This window comes from Microcaecilia unicolor, chromosome 14 (genome assembly GCF_901765095.1).
Source record: "Microcaecilia unicolor chromosome 14, aMicUni1.1, whole genome shotgun sequence".
NCBI classification, from domain to species: domain Eukaryota; kingdom Metazoa; phylum Chordata; class Amphibia; order Gymnophiona; family Siphonopidae; genus Microcaecilia; species Microcaecilia unicolor.
Window position 1 is genome coordinate 24,596,954 of NC_044044.1, and position 14,579 is coordinate 24,611,532.

The 14,579-nt window shown below is 39.8% G+C and overlaps 1 protein-coding gene across 1 annotated transcript; it reads left to right on the plus strand.

Annotated features, from left to right (window-relative positions):
- Positions 1–1,433: 1,433 nt before the first annotated feature.
- On the plus strand, positions 1,434–13,693 carry LOC115457115 (olfactory receptor 151-like). Its single transcript, XM_030186538.1, has 5 exons — positions 1,434–1,492; positions 2,972–3,056; positions 3,422–3,617; positions 3,777–3,844; positions 12,752–13,693. Exons 1-5 carry the CDS (start codon positions 1,434–1,436, stop codon positions 13,691–13,693), a joined length of 1,350 nt encoding a protein of 449 aa, XP_030042398.1.
- Positions 13,694–14,579: the final 886 nt, after the last annotated feature.

Below are 14,579 nucleotides of genomic sequence, written 5' to 3' on the forward strand. Positions count from 1 at the left end.
AGTGCTTTGTTTGATTATGCGTACTAAGGAGTTTTGGCCTTGGGCAATGCAAAGAAGATAAGTCAAATAAGTTAATTGTGTGCTAGCATTTACACCAGGTTCCTGCAAGCAATAGTATGAGATCCGCACTAAACTTGCATTCCTCAAAGAGTGCTACCCACAGAGCACCCTGTGCAGAATATGCGTCTGGTACACATCTTCCCGACACATAACTCTGGGCACCATTTATAGAATTCCTCTTTCAGTGTAAATAAGACAGAAAATGTACAAGTAGACTCCTTCCTATGTAGTTCTAATGTAAAATGGAGATGAGCTCTTCATTTCCTTAAGGAGAAAAGGAATCTCAGAGTTTTCCTGGACTAAAATTTGACTTTAAAAAGCTAAAGAAAATCTTTCCCAAGAATCTGTGCCAGGATAAACTGAGATCGATTAGTTGACAAAAATGCATGCTGCCAATTTTAGAACTATAAAATGGTCTTTTTCATTGAGCAATGCTCCCTCTGAGGCAGGGGTGGGCAACCTTTGTCCTTGAGGGTCACAACCCAGTTGTGTTTTTGGATTTCCCAATGAATGTAAATAAGGTTTATTTCCATGTGATGCCTCCATTGTATGTAAGAAGATCGCTTGCTTATTCATTGAAGAAATCCTGAAAAACCAACTAGTTGGCATTGTTTGAGGATCAAGGTTGCCCACCCAAGCACTAGGGCATTGTTTCTGATGTTGGTCCTGGAGTACCCCCTTGCCAGTCAGGTTTTCAGGACATCCATGATGAATAGTAACAATGGTGGAGGACTCACATTTACCTTAAAGGGAACATTGGTATTTGACTGTGTATTGAAATGCTCTTTATTTAAGTTGCCTCTCAGCATATTTACAGTTTAGCCTGCTGTATCAGCTAACACAAGGACATATTAACAGCTTTTGTGGTATAAACTGTGCTAATGCATGGCAATTCATATGTTAATGGAGTTTTTTGATAGGAGACTTTATTGGGTGAATCATGGGCTCCCTGCCTTTAGGAGTTGTCTAATGGTTAGTGCAATGGGCTAGGAGTCTGGCAACCTGGGTTCGATTCCCACTGCAGCTCCATGTGACCTTAGGCAAGTCACTTAACTCTCCATTACCCCAGCTACGAAAACTTATATTGTGAGCTCTCTAGGGTCAGAGAAAGTACCTGCATATAAAGTGAACAGTGCTAAATATGTCTAGTAGTGCTATAGAAATGATTAATAGTAGTAGTATTTGAGACTTGATATAGCACCTTCACAACAAATGAACAATTGAAAGAAGAGAATAGGAAAACACCAATATCAGGAGAGCAGGGGGAAATAAAACTGGTGAAATAGCAAAGGCACCAGAGACCACCAACGCCTATTGGAACCTGTCATCAAAGAATTGAAAAACCATAGGGTTAGGGAAATGCCTGGGAAAACATGAGCTTTAAGGAGGCAGCAAAAACAGGGGAGCAAAAGCTCATACTTCAGGGAAAGAGGTAATGAATTTGAGAGAAAAGGGGCCAAGCAAAACAATACAGAGACACGAGTGAAGCAAAGTTGAAAACAGTGAACAGATAGTAATGCCAGATGGGAATGTTGAGAAGAGCTCCCGAGCAGGACAATAAAGAATAACCAGATTGGACAGATATGAAGGCAAACCCAAGCAAAATGCCTCAAAAGTGAGGGTCAGAATTTTATAAGTAATCCAGTATTTAATGGGAAGCCAATGGTATTCTTTTAAGAGTGGAGTTACAGGATCATGGCAATGAGCATGTGAGAGAAGACGGATAGCGGTATTCTGGACTGTCTGCAATTAACGGAGGGAAACATCTGGGAGGCTGGCATATTTAACATTGCTGGAGTCTATTCTTTAGGCAAGCAGAGTGAAAAGAAGACTGGCGCTGCTCTCAGTGGAGAGAAACGGATGGAGTGAGCGCACTAGGCACAGAGAATAAAACCAGCTCTTAACGGTAGCAGAAATGTGCGAAGAGAAACTTAAGACACTGTCGAAGCAAACTCTGAGATGCTTCATGTTATCAGTCAGTGGGGAATTCTATAAATGAAGCCTAAAAATTTGGACCAAACCCCCCCCCCCCCCCACTGAAGTGGTATTCTATAAGCTGCACCTAAAGTTCAGCGCAGTTTATAGAATTAATGCTTAAGTGGGCAAGTCATGCGTAAATTTAGACCCTGTCATTTGCACAAATGAAAAGTGGTGCAAATGGCCACGCCTAAATTTATGATAGGAGCACCCATATTTTGTAATTTGATGTATACCTCAAAACCACACCCCTGATCTGCCTATGACCTTCCCATTTCCGTGTTCTCTTTTTTTGGACCTTCTGCAAATTTTAGGTACAGATTCTACATGTAAATGTATGTGCATTCGTCCCAATTAACTATAATTAATACCAATAATTGCTTAAGTCAATTACTGGCACTAATTGTCTCATTATTGTATTAAACTGTGTGTGCAGATCAGGGTCACACCTAAACTTATGCTCACAATTTTTGATGACCTTCATACAGTCAAGGGTTAATATACTGGATCTACTGTGTACTAACCAAATAACATGCTGGTAATGCAGAAGCACTTTTTGCTCCTCAATAGGTGTTAAGTGGATCTGCGTTAACAGTGTGTTGGTCTTGCATATTAACGGCAACATTGCCTCATGCCCAGAATGCCACTAGTACATGCCACCTTAGATCTGGAGTTGGCACATGGTAAAAATCCTGCATTACAGCACGTTAAATATAGATTTTAATTCACTGTAGTAAAAGACCCCTAAAAATCTTTAGGTGGCCCTCTTAGAATAGTGCACAGTGCATTATGGGTTATCACTTTTCTGTGCACTCACACATACATGGTGCACTCAGCTGAATACAGCCAGTTATAGAACTGCCTTCAATGTGTTTTTCAGCCTTGCTATTTGCACTTTAATTTCATTTTTCCAGCTTCTGGGCTCAATTCCCAGATGGAACTGCAAAGAGTATAAGTGTTCAGGTACAGCCGAGACTGATCAGATCAGAGATAATGGGAAACCTTCTATTCTTTTAAAGGTAAGAACAGACATTTATGTAGTTATTTGCCCATTTTACCACTTATAAGATACTAAAAGCAAAGTGCACTATTAGTGTTAGTAATGCAATAAGAATAATACAAATAAATTAGGGTCTGTAATGTTTTATATAATATGAACATAGAATATAGGATACACAATTCAGAAAATAGAAAAATAAATACATTTTAAGAGAATTCAGAAAAGATGGGATTTATTTCTGTAGTGATTTCTTCTATTACATGTAGTTTACCCAAAGTGAGAAATTAAAAAAAACCCATAAACCTAGAAGTCTTTCAAACAAGCCTCCTTACTCATGAAAATGGATGAACAAGTAATAAACACTTGATTGTCTTTGTATCACAGAATCCAATGGAAAAGGTCAATTTTACCACAGTGACAGAATTTATCATCTTGGGGTTTCCTGAATTTCCAGAGCTGCAGATTCCTCTCTTCTTTCTGTTTTTATTGATTTACCTTATCATCCTGATGGGGAACCTCACTATGATCACTGTTACGTGTCTGGACTCTCGTCTGCACACCCCCATGTACTTTTTCCTCGGTAACCTGTCCTTTCTTGACATCTCTTCCACTTCAGTCACTCTTCCTATGCTTTTGTATATCTTGCTAGAAAATAACCATCATATTTCTATATCTGGGTGTTTTATACAGATGTATTTGTATCTGTCTCTGAATACTAATGAATTTTTAATTCTTTCAGTCATGGCCTATGACCGTTATGTTGCCATATGTCAACCCCTGTGTTACCATGTGATTATGAATCAGAAAGTTTGCATCTTGTTAAGTGCAGGCACATGGATCTTAAGCCTTATAATTCCTGCTTTTTATTTTATTTTTCTTCCTCATTTCTCTTTTTGTGGCTCCAATGAGATAAATCATTTCTTTTGTGATTTCTTAGCATTGATAAAGCTTTCTTGCTCCAACACCTCAGCTCTTCAAAGTGTAGTTTACATTGTGGGGACATTTCTGGGTTTTCCCTGCTTTATCTCCACTGTCACATCTTACGTCTACATCATCTCCAACATCCTGAGGATCCGTTCCACAGAGGGAAGACGTAAAGCCTTCTCCACCTGCTCCTCCCATCTCACGGTCGTATGTCTGTTCTATTTGACTTTGATATTTGTGTTTATGAGACCACGATCCATGCAATCGATGAATCAAAACAAAATTATTTTTATATTGCATAATACTCTAATTCCAATGTTTAACCCTTTAATTTACAGCATGAAGAACAAGGATGTAAAAAATGCCCTTGGAAAAACGTTTCTGATATTGAAAAGACCTTAACTGGGCAGGAGAGTCTTCTGCCTGGCTAAACCCTGCTAAGCGACCTGGCATATGATATGAGAAGTCACTTGATTTGTTAGTACCGGTGAATAGTTTTTATTTATTATCACATTTATACCCCACATTTTCCCAACTGCGTAAGGCTCAATGTGGCTTACATCGTACCGCAAAGGCAAACGCTAATCCAGTAAATGAAGCAAATACAAGATAAAACCTACATAAGAAATAATGGAGAGGATGAGGAAGGAAAGAAAGGAACAGAGAAACCAGGGGAAAGGAGGGAAGGGTGGATGTGCCCAAAATTGTCATTAAATTGATGTGTATCGAGCAGTGGAGACACAGGCTGAGACCTTGGGGTAGGCTTTTCCAAATAAGATGGTCTTAAGAGATTTCCTGAAATTTAGATGGTTTTGGATGGTTTTTATAGTTTTTGGCAAAGAATTCAATAGTTGTAAGCTGATGAAGAAGAAGGATGAAGCAGGGGCGTATCTGAACTGCAGCAGTAGGGGGGGGCTAGAGCCAGAGTGGGAGGCACATTATAGCCCCCCCCCCGCCATTGCCGACCCCCCTGCCGCTTGTCACCTACCTTTGCTGGCGGGGGACCGCTTCCTCTTGCCGCTGCCTTTAAAAATATTCCTTCAGCTGGCGGGGAACCCCAACCCCTGCCAGTCTAGCCGAGGTCTTTTAAGTTCTTCTTCGTCCGGCTCGTGCTGTTCAAAGCAGTTTCGGAGTCTGATGTCGCAGCACGTTGTATGTGCAGGACCTCGGGTGGCGGGGGTTGGGGTCCCCCGCCAGCAAAGGTAGGTGACGGAGATGGCGGGGGAGGGTTGACGGCGGTAGGGGGGTCTAGGGCGAAATCTGCGGGGGCCCATGCCCCTGTGGCCCCATGCAGATACGCCCCTAGTATGAAGCATATGTGGATTTATACTTAACACATACCTAAACCTTCATTACCCAAACTGTAATGGTCTTAAGTGGTCATTTACTAACTACCAGGGGAGGACCATGGGTGGATCATCTGCTTAGCCATTTAGCAGTAATATTTAGTCTACTAACCAGCTAAGTAAGAACTTAAAAGTAGGGCAACAAAAAGGATGTCCTAACATGCAGGGAGAAGTTGAGTGGGCACTGAATATTGGATATCCAGGTCAGTTCAACCAATGGCTGTCATCAGCTCAGACTGAATACGAGGCAGTAGGTATCTAACAATCCCAGATATTTCCTATTTAAATCCATGAGTATGATCTTCAATAGATCTTTGTTGTCCACATTTAAGAGTGAATGGGGCAATTCCACAAGGAACTGCTTAGATGTACATTTTAAGAACGCATGTAATACCAGTGTCACAGTCATGTACATGTGTAGTTATTTACTTGTGACATTTATATCCTACATTATCCCAAAGAAGTTTGAGTTCAATGTGGCTTATGATAAACAGTATAGGATACATAACAAAGAATAATGCATAAAAAAGTAATTTGTTGATAGAATCTAATTTTACAATACAGTATCATGAACGTACTGAGATAGCTATGGATGTTTAAGGTTTAGAAAATCTATTATGAATGAGAAATTGTCCATGAAGCAAAGAGAAGGTTAATGGTCAATAGAGTAATAACCAATTCAAGTAATAATTAGCTGTTTGAGACACAACTGCATGTAAATAATCATTTTCCAGATATGAGCTATTCTGTAAGTGTGAACCAAAATTTGATTGCACATACTTTTCAGGTGCACATTGACATGGATGGAGTTTTGGTGGAGTTCTGACAGGGTGTACATTTACACGCGTAGATTTTCAAATGCTTTAGTGAACGACTGATCTTTAGCAATCGAGGCAAATGCATTTAGACCAGCTCTGTGGTGCCGAGAAACAGACACCGCTTTATAGAATTACCTTCACTGTGTCTTTAATGTCCTAACAAAACATCTTCTGCTGCTGAGTTCCTAAATTTTAAAAGGTCCCTAGATTTAGGTATTATAATCTGGGAGGCAACGCCAAGTTGGGTGGGTGGGGGGGGGGGTTCTTTTACAAAGGTGCAGTAGTGTTTTTAGTGCACACTAATCATGAGCACATTCCTCTCTAAAATTTAGCGCGTGTTTATTTTTAGCACGCACTAACAACGCTAGTACACCTTAGTGAAAGGACCCCTTGGTGAATTAAGGGGTCCCTTTTACTAAAGCGCTCCAAAAAATGGCCTTCACTGGTGTAGGCGCATGTGTTGGATGCACACAGGTCCATTTTCCAGTGTTCCTGCAAAAAAGGCCTTTTTTTTTCCCGAAAATGGACGTGCGGCAAAATTAAAATTGCCGTGCGTCCATTTTGGGCCTGAGACCTTACTGCCAACCATTGACTTAGCGGTAAGGTCTCACATGTTAACTGGGTGGTAATCATCAGCGTACATACCCTGCCAATTACCACCCGGTTAGCACCAGGTGGTAGAAAATAAATATTTTCTGCCGCGCATATTGGACGTGCGTAAAAATTAGAATTACCGCCCGGGCCACGTGGTAGCCGGACATTAGATCTAATTTGACGCATGTTGCACATGGGTAGATGCCTACTCGCCTTAGTAAAAGAGCCCCTAAGTTAGAGGCTCCACTGTCCTAAGACACTGGATTCAAATCGATCTAAGATTAGATTCCTAGTCCTGGTTCAAAATTAAGGCACTGTAGATTAATATTTAATATATTGCATGTTTAGAACTTAAGGGCCTCTTTTACGCAATTATACAAATAAATATACCTCACCAATTTCTATTTAATTCAAAATTGTATCAAATTTAATAAGGCACTGCTCAACTCCTTATTCACACACAATATACCTCACACCCAATCGTCTCATACTTTGTAGTGCAGTGACAGAATCTTAATCAATATACATTTATACAAAGATCAAACAATCAAATTCGAGTCCTTTATATAAACCATATGTCCTTAAACCGAGTCCTCAATCTCAATCGGATTCCAATATATATAGTTGCCAACCAAACCGTGGCGTAACGTCTTTCAATCAGTGAAGATCGCAACTCCTGGGATATACACGAGATATTTAGTTTCCCACATTGACTGGATGTTTAAATTACTCAGCTGTGTTCTTTTCTTAAATCATTCCATGTCACCACTCGTTCCCACAAATGAAGAAACGAATAGCTCATTTGTTTCTCCTCCACCAGAAAAGCCACTACATATTTCTCTGCTTCTCAATGCGGAACCACATTTTGGAATCTTCTTCAAGAGAAGCAAGCTATATCGAGGGGATTAACGTCCATCAGGCACAGCCGTTCATTTACTCAACCATGCTAGGAATTCCCATGTGTTAAATGAGAGGAAACCAATAGGAATTGAATGGACTTCCTCTCGTTTGCCGCACTGGGAATCACTAGCGTATACTAAAAGAGGCCCTTAGTTAGGCATCCAAATAAAGGAAGTTATTGCAAATCGAATAACCATGTGGTCCGATTGAACCGGCTGCCATTAAAAGCTAGAGTTGAATTTAAGTTTTATGTTTTCAGTCTTAACTATCTAAACAATTTTCTAAATTTTTACTCTTCCTCAAGATGCCCCTTCAGTGAAAGAAATTAAATTGATAAAATACTCTAAGGCCCAATGTAGGCTGTGGATTACAGAGCAACAAATATTAATTGGTAAAGGAGCCGAGTTGTGGAATCTCCTCCCAATTTCCATTTGGAATATTAAGAGTGATATGCCATTTCATAATAATTTGAAAACATGATTTTTTAGTTAATACCTGACTGGAAATTCAAACATTGTTTAGAATTGTTTTACTGTTATAAAGATTTAATATTGTATGCAATATGAAATTTAATGTCGTAATCCACTCTGAACTGTCTAGTTGACTGGAATATAAATGTGTTGTATTAAATTAAATACCAGTGTAACATCCTGTTGCCTGGGCGCTTTCTGGGTCTGGGCCTGAGTGGGCTGGATCCTCACGAAGGTAGTCTCCATTGGTCCCTCACTTACTCGTTCACTCCGCAAGCGGTGCATCCACCTGGGGACAGAAGTGTTAGCGGGTGGGGTGACTCTTCTCCCCCAGGAAACTCAGGGGTCTTTTTTACCAAGCTGCAAGCAATCAAAAGGGCCATGAGGTAGCGGCAGGGGCTGTTATTCCCGGACACCTTTACTTCAGCAGGTAAAAAGCCCTAAAAAATGGACATGTCGTAAGAGATCTCAGCACATGGCCATGCGGCAGATAGCCCTTACCGTCACTGGGAAGTACATGGTGATGCCTGATTACTGCCGCTCTAACCATTTCTTGATTTTTTTGTTTTCTCCCCAAAATGGCACACACTTGAGGCGGAAATACCACCGGTGGCCATGTTGGGCCAACGGTAGTTCTGTTTTAGCATTCAGTAAGCCCGTGTTGGACTTACCGACATTTTGTAAAAGGGCACCTCAGTCTAAGGGGGAAGCAAATCTGTCAGTTAAATATCATCTGTCTCAGGGGCACCACACACTGTTCAGTCCAACACAACCACTCCACAGTCAGCAGTTTATTACAAAATAACTGAAACTCTTTATTTTTCCTATTGAATTGAGTGAAGCTGCTGATTACAGAATTAAAATAGTCTGATAATGCATCAAACCTCTCGTTCTCTCTTCCATGGTTCCTCAAAGGGAGTACTGTCCCCTCTCTTCCAGGTATACTTACAGGGATACTCAGGATAGTTAAATATATGTACAATTATATAAAGTTACCCTATGCAGTTTGCACCGAGTAGGATTTTGGATATCAATACTGCGTCCTCTCTCTCCTAGAGAACACTTTCTCAGCAAGTTCAACCCTCTTGATTAAACCCTTCCCCAATGATGTCCACTCTCCACATATCAACCTGGTCCATGGGCCAGGCTCTTCTCTAGCCTCCAGACCCCCAACTCCTCAAGCTTCTCCTATCAGCTCTGCTAGCCAGAAGCACCAAAATCCACAAAGAAAAAGCAAACCAAACCAACCCCCCCCCCCCCTAAAAAAGGGCAAACACACAATTTTATTAACTCTTAATTCCACCTCCCACGTCACTCTTCTATACCAGGGCACTTTTCCTCACACTCCCATGAGCTGGGCTTCCTCCCACCCAGGGACCTCCCACTCACTCCCCTCAGTGACTTTTCAGAGGGACTCACTTTCTTTAGTAATCCAAATTTCATGGGGGATTATACCAGTGTAAACCCCAATAGAAAGCCAGGCTTTACACATATATAACTTAGCTATATGTAGGTAACAAAGGGATGGGGATTGGGTAGCTCTTCCATGGGACTTGGTAGAACCAAACCCTACATGTGTATTCTCCATTTAGATGTTCACATATTTTACATCAAAATTTACAGCTGCTACTTCTGTTTTCTAAAAGTGCACATTTCACCCAGGCTTAACAGGAATGATTAAGGGAGCTTCCATTGATTATTTCCCCTTCAACATTAAATGCAACTTGTTAATTAGCCATCAATCTAGTCCTAAAAACTCACAGATTTTTCATATTGCACAGTCTAAATTGATACCATCTTCATTTCTCTAATTTTTTTCTTTACGGGGATCATCAGAATAACTGATAGCATGTCCCATTTGGGAACAGTGACCTATATACTTATGGCGCTGTACACATCTTCATTGATCAACCCGACTATATTTTAAATTATATTTGTCATTTTAAACATAGTTTTCACCAATATTCTGACTAGCGTATAGCTACAACTTTTGAGATGCGTATCAGTAATGCTTAGCTTTGGCAGCGATTTTTCAACTGGTGGAGGTTTGACTCAGTTGAAAAATCACTGCCAAAGCTAAGTATTAAGCATTACTAATACGCATCTCAAAAGTCATAGCTATACGCTAGTCAGAATATTGGGTTGATCAATTAAGATGGTATCAAATTAGACTGTGCAATGTGAAAAATCTGTGAGTGTTTGGGACGAGATTGATGGTCAATTGAAATAAGTCCTCACCAGTACTGGAAGGTCTCTAACTCAACTGCAGTGGCAGGGACGGAAGCATAGCAAAGGACGTCTGCTTTTGTGGCAAAAGCTCTGCTAGTGCATGGCAAGTCATATGTTAATGGAGTTTTTTGTTAGGAGGCTTTTCTGGGTGGATTATGGGCTCCCTGCATTTAGGAGTAGTCTAATGGTTAGTGCAGTGGGCTTTGAGTCTGGCAACCTGGTTTTGATTCCCACTACAGCTCCTTGTGACCTTGGGCAAGTCACTTAACCCTCCATTACTCCAGTTACGAAAACTTAGACTGTGAGCTCTCTAGGGTCAGAGAAAGTACCTGCATATAAAGTGTACAGTGCTAAATATGTCTAGTAGCGCTATAGAAATGATTAGCAATAGTAGTATTTGAGACTTGATATAGCGCCTTCACAACAATTGAAAGAAGAGAATAGGAAAACACCACTATCAGGAGAGCAGGGGAAATAAACAGAGTATGTCAAAAAAGGGGAGACACAGCAAAGACGGTTAAGGAAGCAGAGACCACCAACCGCCTACTGGAACCTGTCATCAAAGAATTGAAAAGCCATAGGGTTAGGGAAACACCTGGGAAAGCAGATGAGCTTTAAGGAGGGAGACAGCAAAAGCTCAGACTTCAGGGAAGAAGGTAATGAATTCCAAAGAAAATTGGCCAAATAAAAAAATGCAGAGGCACGAATGGAGTAAAGACAAGAACAGTGAACAGATGGTAAAGTCAGACAGGAATCAAATTGGACAGTTACATGTTTATAGTGATGAGCATGTGAGAGAAGACGGATAGCGGTATTCTGGACTGTCTGCAATTTATGGAGGGAAACATTTGGGAGGCTGGCATATTTAACATTGCAATAGTCTAACGTTTAGGCAAGCAGAGCAACAAGAAGAGTGGCACAGCTCTCAGTGGAGAGAAACGGATGGAGTGAGAACACTAGGCGCAGAGAATAAAAACAGCTCTTAACAGTCGCAGAGATGTGCGAAGAGAAAGTTAAGGCACTGTTGATGCAAACTGAGATATTTCATGTTATCAGTCAGTGAGGAATTCTATAAATGACGTCTATAAAATTGGCACCAACCTCCCACCCCCACTTACACAGTTTGCTATAAGTTGCACTTAAAGTTCAAAGCAGCTTATAGAAACAATGCATAAGTGGGCAGGTCGTGGGTACATTTAGACCCTGCCATTTGCACAAATGAAAAGTGGTGCAAATGGCCAAGCCTAAATTTATGCTTGGAGCACCCATATTTTGTAAATTTGATGTATACCTCAAAACCACACCCCTGATCTGCCTATGACCTTCCCATTTCCGTGTGTTCTCTTTTTTTGGACTGTGTGCAAATTTTAGATATAGATTGTAATTGTAAATGTATGTGCATTCGTCCCAATTAACTATAATTAATACCAATAATTGCTTGCTAAAAAGCCAATTACTGGCACTAATTGTCTCATTCTGTTAAACTGTGTGTGCAGATCGGGGTCACACCTAAACTTATGCTCACAATTTTTGATGACCTTCATATAGTCAAGGGTTAATATACTGGATCTACTGTGTACTAACCAAATAACATGCTGGTAATGCAGAAGCACTTTTTGCTCCTCAATCGGAGGTATTAAGTGGATCTGCATTAACAGTTTGTTGGTCCTGCATATTAATGGCAAAATTGCCACATGCCCAGAATGCCACTACTACATGCCACCTTAGATCTGGAGTTGGCACATGGTAAAATCCTGCATTACAGCACGTTAAATATAGATTTAATGCACTGTAGTAAAAGACCCCTAAATAACTTTAAGTGGTCCTCTTAGAATAGTGCACAGTGCATTATGGGTTATCACTTTTCAGTGCACTCACACATGCCATGGTGCACTCAGCTGAATACTGCCTTCAATGTGTTTTTCAGCCATGCTATTTGCACTTCATTTCATTTTTCCAGTTTCTGGGCTCAATTCCCAGATGGAACTGCAAAGAGTATAAGTGTTAAGGTACAGCCGAGACTGATCAGATCAGAGATAATGGAAAACCTTCTATTCTATTCTTTTAAAAGGTAAGAACAGACATTTATTTATTTTACTGCTCACAATCAAAGTGCACTATTAGTGTTAGTAATGCAATGAGTAATACAAATAAAATTAGGGTTTGTAATGCTTTATATAATATGAACATAGAAAATAGGATACAAAAGTCTTAATTCAGAAAATGGGAAAATAAAAACATTTTAAGAGAATTCACAGAAGATGGGATTATTTCTTTAGTGATTTCTTGTATTACATGAAGTTAATTCAAAGTGAGAAATTTAAAAAAAAAAACCATAAAACTCCATAGACCTAGAAGTCTTTCAAACAAGCCTCCTCACTCGTGAAAATGGATGAACAAGTAATAAATATTTGATTGTTTTTGTTATCGCAGAATCCAATGGAAAAGGTCAATTTTACCACAGTGACAGAATTTATCATCTTGGGGTTTCCTGAATTTCCAGAGCTGCAGATTCCTCTCTTCGTTCTATTTTTATCGATTTACCTGATCATCCTGATGGGGAACCTCACTATTATCACTATTACGTGCCTGGACTCTCGTCTGCACACCCCCATGTACTTTTTCCTCATTAACTTGTCCTTTCTTGACATCTTTTGCACTTCAGTCACTCTTCCTATGCTGTTGTATATTTTGCTAGAAAATAACCATCATATTTCTATATCTGGGTGTTTTATACAGATGTACTTGTATCTGTCTCTGAATACTAATGAATTTTTAATTCTTTCAGTCATGGCCTATGACCGTTATGTTGCCATATGTCAACCCCTGTGTTACCATTTGATTATGAACCAGAAAGTTTGCATCCTGTTAAGTGCAGGCACATGGATCTTAGGTCCTCTGATCCCTGCATTTTATTTTATTTTTCTTCCTAATTTATCTTTTTGTGGCTCCAATGAGATTAATCATTTCTTCTGTGATTTCTCAGCATTGTTAAAGCTTTCTTGCTCCAACACCTCAGCTCTTCAAAGTGTAGTTTACATTTTGGGGACACTTCTGGGTTTTCCCTGCTTTATCTCCACGGTCACATCGTATGTCTACATCATCTCCAACATCCTGAGGATCCGTTCCACGGAGGGAAGACGTAAAGCCTTCTCCACCTGCTCCTCCCATCTCACAGTCGTATGTCTGTTCTATTTGACTTTGATATTTGTGTATATGAGACCACGATCTATGCAATCGATGAGTCAAAACAAAATTATTTTTATATTGCATAATACTCTAATTCCAATGTTTAACCCTGTAATTTACAGCATGAAAAACAAGGATGTAAAAAATGCCCTTGGAAAAATGTTTCCGATATTGAAAAGACCTTAACTTAGCAGGAGAGTCTTCTGCCTGGCTAAACCCTGCTAAGCGACCTGGCATGTGATATGAGAAGTCACTTGATTTGTTAGTACCGGTGAATATCACTGTTAAGTGGCCATTTACTAACTACTTAAAGTTAAGGACAAGCCAGGGGAGGACCATGGGTCGATCATCTGCTTAGCCTTTTAGCATTAATATTTAGTCCACTAACCAGCTAAGTAACAACTTAAAATGATAGCAAAAAGGGTGTCCTAACATGCATGGAGAAGTTGAGTGGGTACTGAATATTGGATATTGAGGTCAGTTCAACCAGTGGCTTTCATCAGCTCAGGCGCCACTTAGTGCCATGGACTGAATACGAGGCAGTAGGTACCTAGCAATCCCAGATATTTCCTATTTAAATCCATGAGTATGATCTTCAATAGATCTTTGTTGTCCACATTTAAGAGTGAATGGGGCAATTCCACAAGGAACTGCTTAGATGTACATTTTAAGAACGCATGTAATACCAGTGTTACAGTCATGTGCTTGTGTATTTATTTACTTGTGACATTTATATCCTATATTATCCCAAACAAGTTTGAGTTCAATGTGGCTTATGATAAACAGTATAAGATACTTAAAAAAGAATAATGCATAAAAAAGTAATTTGTTGTAAGAATCTAATTTTACAATACAGTATCATGAACGCACTGGGATAGCTATGGATGTTTAAGGTTTAGAAAATCTATTATGAATGAGAAATTGTCCATGAAGCAAAGAGAAGGTTCATGGTAAATAGAGTAATAACCAATTCAAGTAATAATTAGCTGTTTGAGACACAACTGCATGTAAATAATCATTTTCCAGATATGAGCTATTCTGTAAGTGTGAACCAAAATTTGATTGCACATAC

Coding starts and splice junctions, on each gene's coding strand:
- LOC115457115 (XM_030186538.1), top strand. CDS start 1,434: ATGAGCTTTAAGGAGGCAGCAAAAACAGGGGAGCAAAAGCTCATACTT. Junction 1,493..2,971: donor CTCATACTTCAGGGAAAGAG/GTAATGAATTTG, acceptor CTCAATTCCCAG/ATGGAACTGCAAAGAGTATA. Junction 3,618..3,776: donor CCCCATGTACTTTTTCCTCG/GTAACCTGTCCT, acceptor TAATTCTTTCAG/TCATGGCCTATGACCGTTAT.